The following is a 13,909-nucleotide window of genomic DNA, read 5'->3' as shown; positions in this document are numbered from 1 at the left end:
CCTGTATGTGACAATTCAAATCATCTGGGGAAAGCGTAGCATGGAAAGAGACAAAGCATTAAGGAATACCTACAGTTAAAAGACAGAGAGGAGCAAGTTTTACAAGCAGACACATCAGGAGAACGCAATGTTATGATAGGCAAGGAAAGAGAGTTTTGAAAATGAGATGGTGTTTACTATGGTGTTGGTGAAAAATGTCAAATGGCCAGTGAGGATTAAGAAGAAGCATTTGAATTAGAAAATTAGGAGATGACCAACTGCCCACACAAAACCCACTTTCATTTAGAGCAGAAACTGGATTATGAGAAACAAATGATATGCCTGCCAGAAAATGAAGACAGTGATTATATACTTTTAAAGTTTTGCCTGTGAAGTGAAGGGAAGATGTAACATCACAGTATAAACAGAAAACAAGATTTACTGGTTTTTTTCTTTTTCAGGAGATTTGAGTATGTTTATAGCACTTTTAACTAAATAGGCTGACTACAAAATAGGTTGACTATCACACGTAATTACTTATTGAAATACCGTCCCAAGTTAAAGCGCAATGATTACGTCACATGCTTAAAAATTTAACAGAAGACTGGCATTATTTTCCAAAGAATCATGTCAGAGAACATGAATTGTAGGAACTGATTCATGAATAGTTGTCTTATTAGAGCAAATGAATCAGCAATGTTTAGCTTTAAGAGTCTGTTCCCTAACTTTTTATAATATCTTCATCTTTCATTAGCAAATACTTCATTAATACCTACTTCTGTTCGTATTTAACCATAACCAGACAGAAAGTCTTAGTAATGTCTGGGGACCAAAGAAAGATGAAAATTTGCAATCTGTATCTTCCTAACAGAGAATAATTTCAAATAACTTAAAAGCATGTTGTTCAGAAGTATTTACCAGAAGGAAATAATAGTAACTCTAGGCTATACAAGTCTATTTTCTTATTGGAATACCTGCGTTATTACTGCTATTTGTGCTATTTTAAAGCCAGACATTTTATTATTTTCACTGGGCCTTTCTTCTTTGTTAAAATCTACCTTCAACTTGGTTTCTTAGTAAGGACAGTGAAAGGCAATCTCCTGAGAGAGAGAAGATATTTTAAAAATACATATCCAATATGTCTCATATCCAGAATATTTAAGAACTCTTACAAACTGGTAAGAAAAAGAGAGACAACCTATTGGAAAAATGGGCACAAGAATTGAACAGACACTTCACAAAAGGATATCCAAAGGCCCAACAGATGTATGAAAACATGCACAGTTCATGAGTCGCCAGAGGAATGCAAATTAAAACCTCAGCGCAACCCCACCTCCCACTCACTCAGCAGAATGGCTACAATGAAAAAGACAGACAATATCAAGTATCGGTAAGCATGTGGAGAAACAGAACTCATATACTGCCTGTGGGAGTGCAAATTGGTAGGAGGACTTTGAAAAACTGTCTGGCGCTATATTCCGCTTCTAGGAATGTACCCAACAGCAGTGCTAACATATGCTCACCAAAACACAAACATAAGAACGCCTCAGCAGCACTATTTACAATAACCCCAAACTGGAAACAACCGTATCCATCAATCCTAGTATCCGGTAGAATGTAGAAATAGTGGTCTATCCATACAGTGAAAAATTACACATCAACGAGAATACATGAACGAGTGCTAAATGCAACGGGGTTCAATCTATATATTGAGTATAAAACACCATACACAAAAGTACATAAGTAGGATCCCAAGTGTCCAAAATTCAAAACCAAATAAAACTATTTTATGATGTTAGAAACCAGGATAGCAGTTACCCATGTGTGAAAGTAGTGACTGGAAGTGGGCATAAGAGGGCATCCGAGGAGTTCCCTGGTGGCCTAGGGGTTAGGATTCCAGGCTTTCACTACTGGGTGCCAGGGTTCAATCCCTGGTCAGGGCCTGGGATCCCACGAGCTGTTTGGTGCGGTCAAAAAAACTCTGGAGTGCGAGTAATGTTTTATTTATTCTGGGTGCGGGCTGCACAGGAATGTCACAGGAATGTGACACTGGGAAAGCTGTACACTTAAGATCTGTGCACTTTTCTGTGTGTGGGTTGTATTTCAATTTTTAAAAAAGGTTTTAAAAATAACTAGATGTGCCTTCCTCTGACAATGGGTCATTCCTGAGCCTCCGTGGCCCCTGGGTTAGATGCATCAGCTTGGGGAGTGTGTACTCTATCCTCCCCTCTCTTAGCTGCACTTGTCAGGGTGTGTGTGGTTCCTAGTGCCCCCAGGTAGAGGACGAGGGCTGACTCTGTCCTGTTCAGTGCTGTCACACGATGCCCAGCCCATCGTAGAGGTTCGTGAAATGACTGTGGAAGGGATGGCTCCGTAGGCCTGTAACCCTAAGTAAAGCCCTGTTCTTGCTGAAACACTGTCACAAAGGCCATCAGAAGAGCAGAGGGAGAGGCTGCGACAGAGCAGAGAAGGACGCGAGAGCCTGGAAGAAAAAGAATCTACAGTTCAAGACCGAAGCCACCTGAACCAGGCAGGCTCCTCGAGCTCAAGGAGGGCTCCCTGCACGAACTTCTTGGCGACAGAGAAGGTGACAGCTCTCCCTGGGGGCCTTTTCACCCGTTTCCGCGTTGTGGGTGCTACGAGCGGCCAGGTGAAGGGGCGCAGAGGGGACGGCGGTGAACCGGCCGGAGGTGCCGCAGGGAGGGGGCAAATCCGGGACCGATGACCGGGGACCGGGGACCGGGCCGCTAACGGGGCAGGGGTCCACTGCCCGCGGGAGTCCTGCCGGCCCAGCCGCCTGCCCGCCCCGCCCGCTCGCCTGCTCGCCCCTTCCGCGGGGCCCCGCCGCTCCCGCTCCCGCCCTCGCCTCCCCGAGCGCTCACCTGCGCCGGGGTGCGCGGGGCGCTACCTCGGTGCGGCCGGTGCGGGGCACGGGCTCCGAAGCCCGGCGGGCCGCTTGCCCACGGGAAGTGCAGCCGGCCGCCCGCTGCCCCGGAAGCGCCGAGACTCCCGGCCCGCGGCTCCTCCTCCGACCGCCGCTCCCACGCCCCAAGCCCGACCCGAGGGGGCGGCGGCCGGGCCCTCCGCGCCCGCTTCCCCGGGCTCGCAGGGAGGTTCGTGGGCATCTGCGCAGCTAAGGACCGGGCGGAAGCTTGGAGATAAGTCTTTCCTCCCGAGTTCCCCAAAACCCACCAGGAGAACCTGCAGCCTCGGCTGTGTTCTCTGTCGCGGACACAGAAAGAAACTCCTTACTTCATTCATGGAGTCTTCTCGACGCCTTGCCAGGGAAGCGTTTATACCTTTTTTCTTTTTAGGCAAGTGAGGAAGATGATGCCGGACTTTCCCAATGGCCACACACAGTCAGTGGTGAGGCGGAGAGGCCGGCGGCCTTGGCAGCCGTGAGGGCAGCCCCCGGGGCCGGGGCGCCTGGCACGCTCCCCTTAAGTTCATGGCCCAGCGGGTACGGCTCCGCGGGCACTAACGCCTGGCCGAGTGTGACGGGCAAACGGTGGCGAGGCCTGGCTTAGAGTGAAGGGACTTCTTAGCGTCCTCGGGATGTTGATGAGCGGCGTGAAGCACCCAGGCGGGGATACAGCACCTGGCATTTCCCAAGCTTGTTTCACCCCAGAGGGAATGTCAGTATCTTCCTGAGCAGTGTTCCTCGCATGCCGGTTTGGGAAACACGCCTGCTGCTGTGCAGGTGAAATGCTGGAGCGTGGAGGTGGTTTAATAGGGCCGATCTAAGATTCATGATCTCCCTTTCAATCTGATTTCCTGCTTTTCTCACCAGCCAGCGAAAAGGAATTAGTGCTACTCCTGGGAGGGAGTGTGGTGTAAGGCCATACCGGGGGAGCTCAGGAGTCAGATGGCTGGGGTTCATATCCAGGGCTCATCACGTTAGAGGTGAGACCTTGGGGAAGTGCGGGGCTTGTCGAGGTTCACTTTCGTCATGGAAATGATATCTGGTTCCTAGTGTTGTGGGAAGGAGTAGATGAGATAAAGCCTGTCAGACAGCTAGCCTAGTGCCCAGGTGCTCAGAGTAAAAGGGTTCCTTTTACTCTGCATGGGGTATACCTCCATTTTCCCTGCCCTGTGCCTGTGCTCTGAGGTCCCCTCCACCCAAGGTGTCCTCTTTTCCCAACTCTGCTCTTCAAAAACCCCCGTCTTCTGACAAGGGTCATTTTTGCAGCTTATGCAGAACTTTTCTTAACCCTGCCCTTCCCACCTTCTTCACTGAGATCCCCTCTAGGACCTTAAGGTATTTGGAACTTGTGCTCAAGCAGCTTACCTCTGCTACAGTGAAAATTCCCTGAGGCCAGGGATCCATCTGGCTCCAGTGGAAGCAAAGAGGAACTCAGGTAAACACACTGAGAGCCAAGGATAGGACAAGCATAGGACAGCCAAGCTCAGTGCTGGGGCAAAGGTGAAGGCTAGGTCCCAGTGTCCCTCGCACAGGGAAGACAGGTGCAAGGGTAAGTGCTGTCCTGTAGCCTGAATAAAGCCCTGTGGGAGTGCAGAGGGTTCATTACCGCCTTCCTAACAAGCGCAGCATTTGTTGTCCTGGAGGAAGCAGCTTCTGGGGGAGGAGCCAGATGAAGGCCTTTTCCCTCCGGACCAGTAGATAGGGGCATCTGTGCTGAAGGAAGGGTGAGTGGATACTGGGCACCAAAGGAGGCTGCCTTACAGGGTTAACACGGACGCTGGGTTTAGCCAGCTTCCCTGGCCCCTGGCCCCTGGCAAGTTTCCTCTCTCTCAGCGTGAGTTCATTGAGTTCATTCCGCATTCAGGTGGCTCTTCCTCTTTTGCTCACCGAACTGGTCCTGGTTCTTCCCCACCCATCCTCACCCCCCAACTCAGGGGCTTCTACTGTTCCCAACTGATGATCGGGAGGTCCACCTCCATCTTTTATGTTTCATTCTTCTCCCCACAGGCCACTTAGGGAGGGAGTGGGCACTTTACTAGCTGTCTCTACTCCCACTCACTTCTCCCTCTGAACAAGTATCCACACTCAACCCCACTGGGTGCATTTCTGTCTCTACTCCCACTCACTTCTCCCTCTGAACAAGTATCCACACTCAACCCCACTGGGTGCATTTCTCCCTGGGGCTGCCCTCCGTAAGGTCCCCATGGACCCTCTTGATACTGAATCCAGCCCTCATGTGTGTGTTTATACCACTGACACTTCCTCCCAGGCTCTGCAGACACCTCACTTTCTGGGCTTTTCTCCTGCCTCTGGCCACCTCTTCAGCGTCCTCATCTCTTAAATATGGCGGGAGCCCCTCCAGCTTCCCCCCGCCCCACACCAGTCCCCTATTCTTCTCCCCTCCCAGGGTGATGCCGTCGTTCTCCTTGACGCCCACATCTCCATCTACAGCCCACATCCCCCTCAGTGCAACCGTGAGTCAACCCCTATTAGATGTTTCTACCAGACGTCCTGTAGGCAGAGCCTTAACATGTCCCAAACTGTCCCACTCACTCTGTCCCTCACACTGCTCATCTCTGCGAAAGGCATGACATCCATCCAGTTGTCCAAGCCAGAACCCTGGAGTCTTACGTGACCCCATTTCTCGCTGCTAAGTTGCCTCTCGGGTCCGTGCACCTCTTGCCGTGATGGTGCCGGCCTAGCTGTCTCTGCCACGTGGACTATAGTGACAGCCTGCTGTCTGGTCTCCTGCTTCGGCATCATTCTCTTCTCCACAAGGCAGGCAGGCTGATTTCTCTAAAAGAAGAATCTGATCATGTTGCTTCCCTATTGAAAGCCCTTCAGTGGCCCCTGTGCACAGAAAAGCCAAGGTCCACAGCTGGCTCTTCAGGCTCCGGCCCCGCTGTGCCCCTCACTACCTCTCCATGACCCAGCGGGGACACACCACCTGAGTCCCTTGAATTTTGCTAATTCTTGGCCCCAGGCCTTTGTATATGCTTTTCCCTCAGCCTGGGATCACCCTGCGTTCACTGTGTTAAACTGCTCATCCTTTAGGTTCAGCTCAGAGGTCACCTTCCCTGGGAACCTTCAGGGAGAAACATCCGGCTGGGGTGAGGCGTCTGTGTCCTGTGCTTTCTCCCAGCACCGCAGAGGCTGCGCTGTAGCTGACCCAGGGGCGAGGGGCCGGGCACAGGTGAGAACTCTCCAGGGAGAACACATGCCATGCTTTGCCTGCTGGTATATCTCTAATATGTAGCCCTGGGCCTGCCGAGAGTTGGAACTGAATACATAATGAATTGATGAATGAACACCTTCCTTCCCTCTACAGTCCCCCCCGGTCAGGAACTCAGGAAAAGGAGGCACTAACGTGCAAACCAGATGCCTAACACCCAGGATTTAAGAGCGCTCCTGTGCTTCTCCCAGCCCGCTATCAAAGGCAAGTGGGGTAACATGAGGTGAAAAGAGGAAGGGACAGAAGACTGAAAGGAAGGCGTCCATCACGTTTCTTGATCGTTGAAAAGGTTAAGTAGACAAGTCCATAGACCTGGGTCGGGCTGCCCCAGAATGCTCCCTGCCTGGGCTCTGCCGACAGGGGCAGAGGCAGTCTTTCTGGGTCGGTCCCACGAAGGAGCCAGTCCTGGGCCACGGTGCTCAGGTCCTCCGAGGTGTTCTGTCCGGCTGGGCTCCTGGTGGGTGGCATCAGCCTGGGCCATGATCAGTCCTGGGGTCCCACCCCATCGTTCTCTGTCAGCCTGGGCCTTAGGCAGTGGTTGGCCCGCCTGCCCAGCCATACGGGGGCAGGATGGCCTGGACAACAGGGGGGCGGAGGAGACCCTGGTGGTGCTGGGGAGCAATCTAGCAGTGAGGCGGTGTGAGCACGGGCCAGGGGCGGGGCTCAGATGATACAGTGCTCTTGGGCCTTCTCTCCCAAGTAAAAGCGGCTGAAGAGGAAGGGGCTCAGGTTGATGGTCTGGAAGTGGCCCTCCAGCATCACCTCTGCCACAGCCCGGCCCACGGCGGGGGCCTGCTGGAGCCCGTGGCCACTGAAGCCCGTCGCAAAGTACATGTTGACGACGAGGGGGTGAGGGCCCACCACGCCATTCTGGTCAAAGGTGTTGTAGTCGTAGTAGCCAGCCCAAGCGCGCCGCACCTGCGGGGCACAGGACGCGGTGCGTCGGGAGGGCTGCCCCGCGCTCCGCCCCACCCACTCCCGGCTGGGCTCGGCGCACGGTACCCTCCACCACCGCTGAGCGCGCTCACGGGACGGGTCCTGTGAGGCAGGGGCCCCAACGGGGCCCAGATGCTCTGGGGTCATCTGTCTCCATCCAGTTACCTTTAGAGTCTCAAAAGCTGGTACTCTCTGGGCCAGATGGGGCCACACCTTCTCCTGGAAGAAATCATGGTCCACTTCCAGGTTCCCTGGGTCTGGTTCCTCCTCCTGGGGGCAGAGGTGGGGACAAGGCTTACGTTGCCCAGGACACACATCAGACCCAGGCCTCGCTGGCCTCTTTAATCTGTCCGCTTGGTAAGTGGTGGATGGGGGTAAGAGACCCCAAGTCAAAGCCAGAGGGGACCGTGACATCAGTACCAGCACTAGGCCTGCCAAAGAAGCCTGACTGCTCAGCGATACCCGGTCTCTGTCTTCTCCCCGGCACCCCGACCCCACAGAGCTCACCTCAGCGGGGCTACAGCCGCCCAGGTAGTTGTTGCTGAGTCCTTCCCGGCGGAAATAGGCTCCGCTGGGGTCTGCGACAAGCGGAGCCTCCAGGCCTGGTCCCTGGGGGCAGTGCCACAAGTACACATACCTGCCGTGACCAGCGGCGTTAGAAGCGGCGAGAACAGCAACTCCCTTCCCCGACTCTCCTCTCACCCCCACCCGGCTCCACGGCCCTGGGCAAGTCACCTTTTCCTCGGCTCCACGGGCAGCTTGGTACCCTGAAGAGTACCAGACGGCCCCTTCCCAATGCCAGCCAGCTCTGCGATTCGCCCAGACCAGGCTCCCGCTGCATTGACCACTATGGAGCATTCCACGGGCTGGTACTCCTGGCTGTGGTCCACCTTCACCTACGGGCACCAGAGAGGGGGGTGGAGGGAGCAGTCCAGTTCTTCCTGAACCTCAGTTTACCCACACTGGAAGTGGGTAGCAGAAGATCAAAATAACAGCTGTTACGTTTCTCATTAGGTAAAGGAGACACCTAGGCTGGGAACTTACATGGACTTCATGGATCCTTTTCAAAGTCACCTTCTCCCCGATGGCGGTCTCCATGTGGTTAGATGAAGAGACGAAACCTGCATGAAAAAGGAAAGGAAATAAGCCCTTGAGGCCTCAAAGAGGAAGGAGATGGAGATTCCACTGGTTTCCTGAGGAAAGAAAGCTGGAAGGCTGGAAGCTTTCCCACAGACACTGAAGCAAAGAGACAGGGTAACCGGGATGAACTTGGCCGCACAGGACAGGAGGGTGCCAAAATCTTCAAGCAGATCACGAGTCACGGCCAAATGCAGTTAGGAGCCAGGGTCAGGATGCCCAGGACCAGTCCCCAGGGGAGAACCCCCTGTCCTGAGAAAGCACAGCCCTTGCTCAGCCTGTGCGTGAAGGTAAGACCCTGTCTGGGCTGGCGTCCTGGCTGGCAGAGGTCACAAGCAGTGGACATGGGGCCGCAGACTCACGTGTCACCTCTCCGTGGCAGAAAAGGACCCCCATGGACTGGACCTTTCGCCGAAGCCCCTGGAGCAGACACCAGGGGTCAAACCAACCTTCGTTCTCCAACCCTGTGCGGAGAACGAGGATGCGTGAAGGCGGGCTAGGACCCTCCTCTCCTGTTGTCTCTCCTGCACCCCTAAATCTTCTTTAGGGCTCGTAAGCTGGGGAGTCACATTGACCAACTGCACCAGAGTCAGATCCCGCGGAAGGACAGAGAGCCGGCCCGGCCCGGGAGAGGCCCTGCAGCCAGGAGGGAAGCGCTCCTCCTTGACTCGGCTGCAGGGTGCCGAGACTCCTAACCTGAGGCGCCCCTCAACCCCTGACGCCCTCTGCACGCAAGCCTCACCGTAAGATGCCAAAGCCACTCCCTCCGTGTTCATCCAGGGAAACTTCTTCCGAAGCTGCTCCGGAGACATCAGGCAAACTTTGGCTCCTTGCTGCCTGGAGAAATGTGTGGGTCTACGTATGTGTGCTGGGTGAGTGTCTGGGGGGAGAAGTATGGGCCCCAGCTCCACAAGTCACTCCTCTGCCCCCAACTCCCCACGTATCCTCCTTGCTTCCTGGAAAAGAGCAAGCTCCTAGTCAAGGCTCTTCAGCATCTGACCCCGTTTCCTTTATGACACCCTGGCCTCCCTTTGGCCACGCTAAACGCCTTATTACCCCCTAACTGTTCCTCGTGCTTTCACAACAGGGCGGGTCACTCTGTTCCCTCCACTCCTTCTGCCCAGGACAGCCTTCCCGTCCACCTCCTAGAACAATCCTGCTCACCAGCACAACTGTCTCCTTCTGGGACCTTCATGCCCAAAGACAGCATTGTATGCGCTAAAAGGACACACTCACAAGGCGAACTGCCTGGTTCAAGTCCCAGCGCCACCACTTACTAGCTCTGGGGGCCTCAGTTTTCTCACATGTAAAATGGGCATGTTCTGATGATTAAACAAGTTAACATTTATAATGCATTTAGGACGTGACCTGATGTCACTAGTGAAACTCGTAGAAGGTTCTGCTAAAGGGTCTCAGGCACAGAGATCAGGCTGCCTGCGCAGCCATATGGGGGCAGGATGGCCTGGACGAGAGGAGGGTGGAGGAGACCCTGGCACGGTGCTGGGGAGCAATCTAGCAGTGAGGAGGTGTGAACCCGGGCCGGGATTAGAGCCCAGGGTAACAGATGGGGCGTTGGGGCCCAGTGATGAGCTCACAGGCTCAGATGATAGTCCTGACTGACGGGTCATGAGACCCACAGCCTTTTACACGAGTCCCGGTATGGCCGGCAAAGCCTACGAGCTTAGCTCTCTGGCTCTTAGAGAAAACATTTGCAGATTTGCGGGCCCCTCCCCAGAGATCCTGACTTATTAGGAGGGATGTGTCCTGGGTGGTTCTCATCACCTGGGAATTTAGGAACCACCGCGGCAGTGCTTTGTCCGTGTCTGTGTTACAGCACTTAGCACAGGGCTTCGGAGGTTTGCCCATGCGCGTCTTCCTGACAGACTGAGCTCCTAGGGAGCAGGGCCTGTTTCATTGGCTCCGTCACCCTGGCTCCTAAAGTGAGTCAGAGCCCACTGCGTGCGGGCAGCTGAGACGCAGCATGGCAGCCGTGCCGGGCGCCCACCTCTGCACTTTCACGTTGTTTTCCATGATCGTAGCCCCCTCCTCTGAAGCCAGAAAGAGGTAACCAGAGGGGTTGAACTGGAGGTCCAGGGGAGGGTCATCGACCACGGCCAGGTACTCCTGTGTGCAAAGAAAAGCTCCTCCAAGAAGCTGACTTCAAGAAGGGAGGGAGAGCTTTCCTGGCTTTCTCACCACAGCCCCCGGGCTCGGTGCCCCGCCCCAGAGGGAAGCTCTCTCCGGGCACTGCCGCTGGGAAGAAAACCGGGGGGTTCCAACCCCTAGCTGCCCATATGCTCGCCCAGCCAGCTGGGCTGCTCCCCTCTCTGGGCTAAAGGAGGGGTCAACACCCCACCCCCAAATCTCACAGCACATACATTGATGTTCCGGAGAAATTCGACCGAAAAGAGGGAGAGCTGGATGTTCTCAGGCAACGAGAACTGCTGACGAATCCCACCCACAGAAAGCACGGTGGAGGCCTGGGAATACTGTGGAAAGACAAGAGAAGGCGATGTGGGCCCTGTTCCGTGTGAGCAGAATACCGTACTGGAGGGTGAGAGTCACATACGCAAAGTTAATTTTTTTTTGGCCACGCTGCTGCTTGCGGGATCTTAGTTCCCTGACCAGGGATGGAACCTGGGCCACCTGCAGTGGAAGTGTGGAGTCTTAACCACTGGACTGCCAGGGAAGTCCCACGTGCCCAAAGTTAAAGGGGAGTCCTACTTGCAAGTTTATAATCTAAACTTGCAGAAACCTATATGCAAGTCAACCAGCAGCCCAACCAGGACAACAGCTATTAAAATCCTTATTAGAAGATACACAGAGCAGAGAGGCTCAGTCAGCTAAAAAGGGCTGGGCGCCGTCGTACAAAACGGTAATGGCCTGGAAGTGCAAGGCAGGAGACGGACGTGGAAAACAGAGGGATGTGGCCACAGGAGCAAGATTTGTGACTAGCTGGCAGTGCTAAACAGGAACAGTTAAAGAGCAGAAACCTCAGAAGTACTGTAACCTACAAGGGCGTCGTGACAGCTGTTTGTGTTAACCACAGCTCGAATGCAGGCCAGACCTCTGAGATCTCGAGACATACAACGTTGTGAAATTTGCTTCCCAAAGCAAAAACCTTATTGTCAAGGTCTCTGGTTTGAGGGAGGAAGAACATGTGGCTATTTCTCAACAAGGGCCAAAGCACAGTCCCTGCCCTTTGGCCCTGCAAACACTGAGGTCTTTCCTCTTCTCTCCTCCCCTCGAGTCCTTAAGAAAATACGGGTCTGCACCCCACTCCTGACTCTGCCCCACCCCAGACCTCACCGTGTGGTCCCGCTCCACCACCAGCACCCGAATGGCACCTTGCCGCTTCTCCAGCCTCTTCAGCCAATAGGCTACGGACAGGCCAAGCACCCCACCGCCAACAATCACCACATCGGAGTGTTCAGGGGGCAGGTGGCTGGTGTCACATAGCGGACTCCAGGCCCCTCCAGGAAGGACGGACTGGATCTTCTTCTTAATCTCCGACACCTTTCCATGCCAGTCTGTGGGATACAGTTATGGTCAAAGAGGGCCATACATCTCCTTTCCAGGAGGTGGAGGGGGGTGTGTGTTAGAGGATGGGCACAGGAAAAGGTGGGCTAAACGGAACACCGAGTGTTCAGTCCTCACTGCCATTCCTTCTCACGAGGTCAACTCGCACCCAGCAGCACTCCACAGCTTGGCTTCATGTTCTCTACACCAGAGTCTCACTTCCTTTGAGTGCATTATACCCAGCACTGCAAGATTCAACTTCCTAAAACTGACACTCTCTATTCTCTCCACTGGCTAGGGGACTTACACGTATTTCTCTCCTGTGCAGACCTCTCTCTCCCCTGAGGCCAGGCTCCTGGACCAAGAGATCCCGGCACACCTAGAGCCGCACTGCCCTCTGAAGCACGGACCTCTGAGTGGCACCTTATCCTGGATATCCATCGCCAGCAGCAAACCTACATTCATGTTGTCTGTTATCAAGTCCTGACGACTGTGCCTCTTAAATATCTCCCCAATCTGTCCCCTTTTTTCCCCATCTCTACCACCACTGCCCTAGACCAAACCACGATGTCTCTCCCACCTAAACCGTTAAAAGCTCCTGTTTCCACTCATTCCCCTCTTGTCTAACCCCCCAACTTCTTTTCTATATCACGGCTAGAATGATCTCTTCTAAACACTAATTTAATCACACACTCTCTTGCTTAAAACCCTCCAGTGGGTTTCCATTACCCTAAGGATAAAAGTCCAAAATCTTTCACGTGGCCTGCGAGACACTGCATGATCTGGCTCCTGTTTGCCCTGTCCTCCCCGAACGCTCCAGCCTCAGCCCCTTCATTCCCGCCACAGGGGATCCACACAGGTGTTCTCCCTGCTTTGAAACTCTGTGCCCACTTCTTTGCCCAGCTAACTCCTTGCTTCCTTTAGATCTCAGCTCAGTTATCATTTTCTCAGGGATGACTTCTTTTCTGACCCCCTAGACTGTGCCAAGTTCTCCTGTCATGCTATCTCATAGGTGCATGAACCACTCTTTTGCAGCATGCAACACACTTGCAACTTTGAGTTTATCTGTGATTGCTTCATGCTGTACTATGTACTATGTACTAAATTCTCCATAGAATCTCCAGTCTAGAACAGTACCTGGCACATCCTAAGTGCTCAATAAATGTCTTGAATACATGAATCCTTTTGTCTTTCACACCTAACTCATGAATCTCCAAGTCTTCTCTCACTGTCTCCAATTCAAAGTTCAAACTCTTCTCTGCATTCGAATCCTTCTTTGATCTGGACTTAACCTTACCTGTCCTGAGTACATTTCATACTACTACTCAAACTCTCTATCTGGATGGCCTTTGCTGATTCCTTGCACAAGAACAATACTTTTCTCCTCCTAACCTTTGCTCAGTTCCCCAGAACCTGGAACTCATGCTTTCCTTGAGCCAGTAAACATCATCTTTCAAGGCTGATCTCCGTTCCCACCTGTTCCATGTACTGCTATAATTACACTAGCTATTGGCACTGGCAGTGCAGGGTATCCTCCGAGTTGGGTTCTCTCCAGTCTTGAACCGGTCTACTAAAGCCTTCCCTCTCCAGCTACACTTCAGGCACCTGCAGGACATATATCGAATCCTCTCTTTCTCTTCTTTCCTCCTTCACGGCCACAACACTAAGCACAGCATCCTGCACGCGAGCAGGATTTCACGCACTTCTGCGCCACCAATGAATCTGCCTGGCTGCTATTCTGGTGGTAAGTTCAGGCACAGAAGGATCTGGGATATGTCACCTGAGAAGGGCAACCGTGGGATCCATACCCCTGTCCAGGCTCTACAAGCTCCGGCAGGCAAGGTTACCTCCTGCTCCCAGCGACCCACTGTCTTCCCAACGCGGACCGGGACCTCGAGTCCTGAAGGTCACATCGCTGGAGATTGGGAACACCCCAGAACCACGATACCCTCCGCTGCCCTCAGCTTTACCCAGAGTAGAGCCTTCTCTGTGTCCGCCTAGCCCCCGGCCCAAGAGGCCCGGGCCCAAGCCGAGCCGCAGCGCCCTCCGAATCATGGCCCTGGGGCTCTCGGCAGCTAGAATTGGGGCGCCCTACCCCGGCAAGGTCCCAGCCCGTCGTCACTGCTAACGCGTCGCCTGCAGTTCATTCGAGCGCGCCCATTGGCCAGCGGCCCCTGCGGGCC

The 13,909-nt window shown here is 53.8% G+C and overlaps 2 protein-coding genes and 1 long non-coding RNA gene across 17 annotated transcripts in view; 1 reads left to right on the top strand and 2 right to left on the bottom strand.

The window, feature by feature from the left end:
• Window positions 1-3,302, bottom strand: part of TIRAP (TIR domain containing adaptor protein) — a 16,443-nt gene extending 13,141 nt beyond the window's left edge. The window contains exon 1 of one of the 2 annotated variants that reach the window (XM_067751547.1): window positions 3,172-3,302. The gene's annotated coding sequence lies outside the window, so the exon portion shown is untranslated. Of the gene's footprint in view, window positions 1-2,861; window positions 2,985-3,171 lie in introns of those variants that run through there. The other variant, XM_067751546.1, reaches the window with a different exon arrangement.
• Window positions 1,996-13,577, top strand: LOC137231037 (uncharacterized). Of its 4 annotated transcripts, none has more exons than XR_010946350.1 (5): window positions 1,996-2,566; window positions 3,294-3,679; window positions 5,310-5,376; window positions 5,957-6,095; window positions 6,231-9,562. It is a non-coding gene; the product is annotated as an uncharacterized lncRNA (long non-coding RNA). The 4 variants fall into 4 exon arrangements; XR_010946352.1 differs by lacking the exon at window positions 1,996-2,566 and adding an exon at window positions 12,055-13,577 and having other exon boundaries at window positions 3,544-3,679; window positions 6,231-9,079; XR_010946351.1 differs by lacking the exon at window positions 1,996-2,566 and having other exon boundaries at window positions 3,544-3,679; window positions 6,231-6,338; window positions 8,085-9,562.
• Window positions 6,383-13,909, bottom strand: FOXRED1 (FAD dependent oxidoreductase domain containing 1). Of its 11 annotated transcripts, none has more exons than XM_067751523.1 (11): window positions 13,822-13,909; window positions 11,517-11,737; window positions 10,586-10,696; window positions 10,213-10,331; window positions 8,950-9,044; window positions 8,570-8,671; window positions 8,115-8,191; window positions 7,806-7,966; window positions 7,578-7,707; window positions 7,236-7,340; window positions 6,383-7,052 (listed from the first exon to the last, which is right to left on the bottom strand). In XM_067751523.1, exons 1-11 carry the CDS (start codon window positions 13,871-13,873, stop codon window positions 6,798-6,800), a joined length of 1,428 nt encoding a protein of 475 aa, XP_067607624.1. In that variant the 5' UTR covers window positions 13,874-13,909; the 3' UTR covers window positions 6,383-6,797. The 11 variants fall into 11 exon arrangements, with proteins under 11 accessions (XP_067607624.1, XP_067607622.1, XP_067607620.1 ...); XM_067751521.1 differs by having other exon boundaries at window positions 13,697-13,837; XM_067751519.1 differs by lacking the exon at window positions 13,822-13,909 and adding an exon at window positions 13,574-13,815.

Source organism: Pseudorca crassidens, chromosome 9 (assembly GCF_039906515.1).
Source record: "Pseudorca crassidens isolate mPseCra1 chromosome 9, mPseCra1.hap1, whole genome shotgun sequence".
NCBI lineage: Eukaryota > Metazoa > Chordata > Mammalia > Artiodactyla > Delphinidae > Pseudorca > Pseudorca crassidens.
Note: the sequence above shows the minus strand (reverse complement) of the source record. Positions and strands in the feature narration are given on the sequence as shown.

Excerpts from the sequence above, each read along its gene's own strand:
- FOXRED1 (XM_067751519.1), bottom strand. The coding sequence starts at position 13,781 with ATGATTCGGAGGGCGCTGCGGCTCGGCTTGGGCCCGGGCCTCTTGGGC. Across the intron at positions 8,192-8,569 it reads CTGCCACGGAGAGGTGACAC|GTTTCGTCTCTTCATCTAAC; the intron begins GTGAGTCTGCGG and ends TTTTTCATGCAG. Across the intron at positions 7,967-8,114 it reads AAAGGATCCATGAAGTCCAT|GTGAAGGTGGACCACAGCCA; the intron begins GTAAGTTCCCAG and ends TGGTGCCCGTAG.